This window comes from Belonocnema kinseyi, chromosome 1 (assembly GCF_010883055.1).
Source record: "Belonocnema kinseyi isolate 2016_QV_RU_SX_M_011 chromosome 1, B_treatae_v1, whole genome shotgun sequence".
Lineage (NCBI taxonomy): Eukaryota > Metazoa > Arthropoda > Insecta > Hymenoptera > Cynipidae > Belonocnema > Belonocnema kinseyi.
In genome coordinates, this window is record NC_046657.1 from 20,994,558 (window position 1) to 20,999,264 (window position 4,707).

Here is a 4,707-nt window from a genome sequence, read left to right on the forward strand (position 1 = left end):
TTTTTCAATTGGTTAGAAAAATGGTTAGCGCCTCTTCCAACTGATTAGAAAAATGGTTAATATCTGTTCCAACTTATTAGATAAATGGTTAGTATCTGTTCCGACTGGTTAGAAAACTAGTTGGTAGCTGTTCCAACTGTTTAGAATTTTTTCAACTGGTTAGAAAAATGGCTGGCGCCTGCTCCAACTGATTAGAAAACTCGTTGTTACCTTTTCTAACTGTTTAGTATTTTGCCAACTAGTTAGAAAAATGGTTAGCGCCTTTTCTAACTGGTTAAAAAAATGGTTGGTACTTGTTCCAACTGGGTAGAAATATGGTTGGTACCTGTTTCAACTGCAGAATTCAGACAATTAAAAATGCTCTGAAAATAGGGGTATTAAAATGATTTTTAAACGAGAGTAAAACAATCCATTTTTTTGTTTTAAAACATTATTATAAGTACCTTATTAAATTAAATTTGAAACACTTTACATTTTTTAAGTGGAAATCTTCCACGAACTAGTTAAATTTTTAACCGAAACAATGATTTTTTTTACAAAAAATTGAATTTGCAACCCGAAAATATGAATTATCAACAGAGAAATTAATTTTCAACATATAAATGAATTTTGTACTTAATGAATAATTTTTTAAATAAAATGATTAATTTTTACCCATATAGTTGAATTGGCTTACAATATGATTGAATTCTCAACCAAAAAATACAAATTTTAAACAAAAAACTTTAATTTTCAGCCTAAAAGGGGATTTTTCAAATAAAATTTTTGATCTTCTACTAGAAAAAAAATTAATTTTTCACAAAATGTCCAAAAAATACGAATTCATAACCAAGAGAGATGAATTTTCAAAACAAAACAAAATAAGAGAACGAATTTTCTTTAAAAATTTCAATTTTCAAATAAATATCTACATTTTATAATAATATATTGTTTTTTAAAGCGAAAAAGACGATTTTTCAAGAAAAAAATTTATTTTTAACAAAATGGTTGAATTCATAAGTTAAAAAAAATCCGAATTTTTGACAAAACAATTGAATTTTCAATTCTAAAATATCAATTTTGAACACAAAAATATGAAAATCCAACGGAATAATTAATTTTCAATCGAATAGTTAAATTTTCAACCTACAAAGATGAATTTTACACTAGAACTAAAATTTTCAGCAAAAAGGTTTCTTCTAAACTAAAACAAAAAGGTAACATTTCCACCAAAAAATAAGAATTTGCTATCCAAAAAATCGAAATTTAACAAAGAAAGTTGAATTAAAAAAAAAATAACTTAACAAAATAGTTGATTTACCAACAAAGTCATTCAATGCTCTACCAAATAGTTGAATTTTTCAATCGAAAAATTGAACTTTTAAGGGCATGTGACACACTCAGATCCCTATATTACCAACCTCACTTTTTCAGTTCACCTAATTTTTTTTTTTTTGAACCTGAGAGATTTTTTTGTTAATAAAATATCAGACTGAAACTTTGAAAAACGTATCAGAAGGCCATAAAGTATGTTTATGTACTTCATTTGAGTACAAATTTCGATAAAAATTTATTTTCAAAGAAATTAACTCAGACCATATTTTGACGTAAACTAGAAATTTTTTGAACCTAAGAACCATTCTTACATTAAAAATATCTGCGAGATGTAAAAAACGCAATTTATTGTCGGCTCTTGCATTTTTCGAAGTTTGAGGCTGATATTTTACATAGAAAAAAAATTCTTAGATTCAAAAAATTTCAAAGTACAAAGAAAATAAGTCAAAAATATTCTCAGATTTAATTTCTTTGAAAATAATTTTTAGCGAAATTTTGTACTCAAATAAAGTACACAATCGTAGTTTATGATCTTCTGTAGTTTATGATTTGAGTGTGATAATTGCCTTCAACCAAAAATAATTGGATTTTCTTATCGGGTTTCTTGAAAATGAAAAAGAGGGATTTTTAGCAAAAAAAAGGCGGGGGGGGGGGTCGTCCAATAGGGTTAAGAGTCTGAAGTCTGCAACAGATTAGAAACATGCTTAGAACCAAACTCTCGCTTGTTTTCAAACTGTTTTCAAAAAACCCTTTGAAAATTAAGCAAAAAGCAAACATTTGAAGTCGAAAATGAATCCACCTGGACCTGGATTTTTCACTCCGACGAGAGATGGCTAGGTGAACTTTTAACCAAAACCGGCGAAATCGGGCCGTTTTTTTTTCTAAACTATTTCTCCCTCCCAGGTTCGACTACGCCGAGGGTTACATAAGTTAGAAGAGGTACGCCCGCTGAAGCTGGTAGAAGAAGAAGACAAAAAAAAAACACAACAACACGAAGAATCGACGAAGCAACAGCACGTAAAAAAAAAGTCAGAAAAAAGAAATTCTTCCTCACGATAAATTGACTTGCCAGCCATCTTTTATACGTTTTATCCACCAAGATAAATAGGTAAAAGTAGTTAATATTTTGCAACGAGTAGGGAACGAATGTCGAGACGCGGATCGCACGCGAGATTGAAAGAATTCAAGAGTGTGAGAATAGAGAGAGAGAGAGAGATGAGAGAAATGAGCGCGAGAAATTTTAAAGAAAAAAAAAATGAAATAAAAGAAAGCGCATCATAGATTGGTAGAGAGAGAGAGAGAGAGAGAGAAAGAGAGATGAAATGTTGATGAGAATAGGCAATGGGCAGCTTAGCGTCAAGCTAATAGGCTTCCAAGAGTAACTTTAGGTATTACTTTTTAAATAAGGAGAACTGATGATGATGATTTGAGGTCGAAGCTGGCACGCTTGAGAGAGAGAAAAAGAGAGCGAGAGCGAGCGACAGAGAGAAAGAGAAAAAGAGAGTGTGAATAAAAAGAATATTTTAAAGAAAAAGAAAACAAACTTGTAAACTAGAAAACAAGAAACGCTGCTCAGAAATATTACAAAGAAAAAAGTTTTCTTCCCAAGGATTATACAAATAATGATTAAGGAGTTTATAATAGACAGAAGCACTTCCATTTGCTAGTGAAAAAAAAAAAAAAAAAAATGAAAAAAACGATTCAATTCGAATTCCGTACGATCTTATCGCGAAACCAGTATATATCTACCGGACTCGTGCTGACAAAACCAATCTTATCGCCAAAAAAAAAGAGCAAAAAAAAAAACGAGTCAACGAGTGAACGAAAGAATGAGAAAAAGAATGATATAATTTTACTAGTGTACTTTTTCAGAGTTTTAAAATAAAGGTTTTATTTTAAGATAAACAGTTTTTTGTCTTTCTGAATTTGATCATTTTCTCGGCGGGGAATTTCAAATTTCGTCAATTCCTGAAATCAGTTGCGGACAAACATGAAAGTGGTTAGAAAAATGGTTAAGATGTGTTCCAACTGGTTCGAAAAATGGTTAGTACCTGCTCAGCCTGGTTGGAAAAATTCGGGTTAATATGTCTTCCCACTGGTTAGAAAAATGGTTAATATCTGTTCCAACTAGTTAGAAAAATGGTTTTTAGAGCCTGTTCCAACTGGTTAGAAAAATGGTTTTTAATACCTGTTTCAACTGGTTTTAAAAAAAGGTTAGTATTTTTTCCAGCTGGTCCGAAAAATGGTTATTATTACCTTTTGCAGTTGGTTAGAAACACGGTTAGTATCTCTTCCATCTGTTTGGAAAAATTGTTTTTAGAACCTGTTCCAACTGGTCTAAAAAAATGGTTAGTTCCAACTGGTTAGAGAAATGGTTAGAATATATTCTAACTGGTTAGAAAAATGGTTAATGCATGGTCCAACTGGTTAGAAGCATAGTCAGCGCATGGACTAACTTTTTAGTATTTTTTCCAGCTTGTCCGAAAAATGGTTAGTAGTACCTTTTCCAGTTGGTTAGAAACACGGTTCGTGCCTGTTCCAACTGGTTAAAAAAGTGGTTACTACCTCTTCCAACTGTTTAGTTTTTTTTTCCAAGTTTGTCCGAAAAATAGTTATTACTACCATTTCCAGCTGGTTAGAAAAACTTAGAAAAACTGGTGATAATAAAATGATTAATATCTGCTCAAACTGGTTAGAAGAATGGCTATTAATACCTGTTGCTTCTAGTTAGAAAAATATTTAGTACGCGCTTCAAGTGGTTAGTATTCTTTAAACAGGTTAGAAAATTTATTAATACATTTCCCAACTGGTCAGAAAAGTGGTTATTGCATATTCCAACTGTTTAGTATTTTTTTCCAGCTGGTTAGAAAAATGCGTATTAGTTTAATTTTTGGTTAGAAGCTAGTTAGAAAAGTGGTTAGTAACGGTTTTAATTCGTTAGAAATATTTTTAACACATCGTTAGCGTATTTTTTTATTGGATTGAGTACAAGTTCCAGCTGATTAGAACAATTAGTAACAAAACTTTGATCCAAAAAAATTACGTTTTTACTAAAAAATTGCCTTTTCAATCCAAAAATATGAATTATCAAGAAAAAAAAGTTTATTTTCAATTAAAAAGTCTAATTTCCCATCAAAATATTTAAATTTTCGAATCCAGAATTTGAATTTTCATCAAAAAAGTTAACTTTTTACCTAATCGTTAAATTTTTTAATAAATAGTTGAAATTTTGGTTAGAATCTGGTTGAAAAATAGATAACATATGTTCCAACTGATAAAAAATATTTTAAAAACATGGTTGGCATATTTTTCAATTGGGTTGAGTTCAACTTCTAACTGGTTAGAAAAATTAGTAACAAGAATTTGACCCGAAACACTATTTTTATACAAAAC

At 30.2% G+C, this 4,707-nt stretch overlaps 1 protein-coding gene across 9 annotated transcripts in view; it reads left to right on the forward strand.

The window, feature by feature from the left end:
* The window catches only part of LOC117175790 (protein alan shepard), a 79,574-nt gene extending 76,454 nt beyond the window's left edge, over positions 1-3,120 (forward strand). For all 9 annotated transcript variants that reach the window (XM_033365880.1, XM_033365565.1, XM_033365641.1 and 6 more), the window contains one exon: positions 2,218-3,120. Coding sequence is in view for 6 of the 9 variants with exons in the window: in XM_033365565.1 (XP_033221456.1) it covers positions 2,218-2,248 (31 nt within the window). In the remaining 3 variants the exon portion in view is untranslated. The remainder of the gene's footprint in view (positions 1-2,217) is intronic.
* The last annotated feature ends 1,587 nt before the right edge of the window (positions 3,121-4,707 follow it).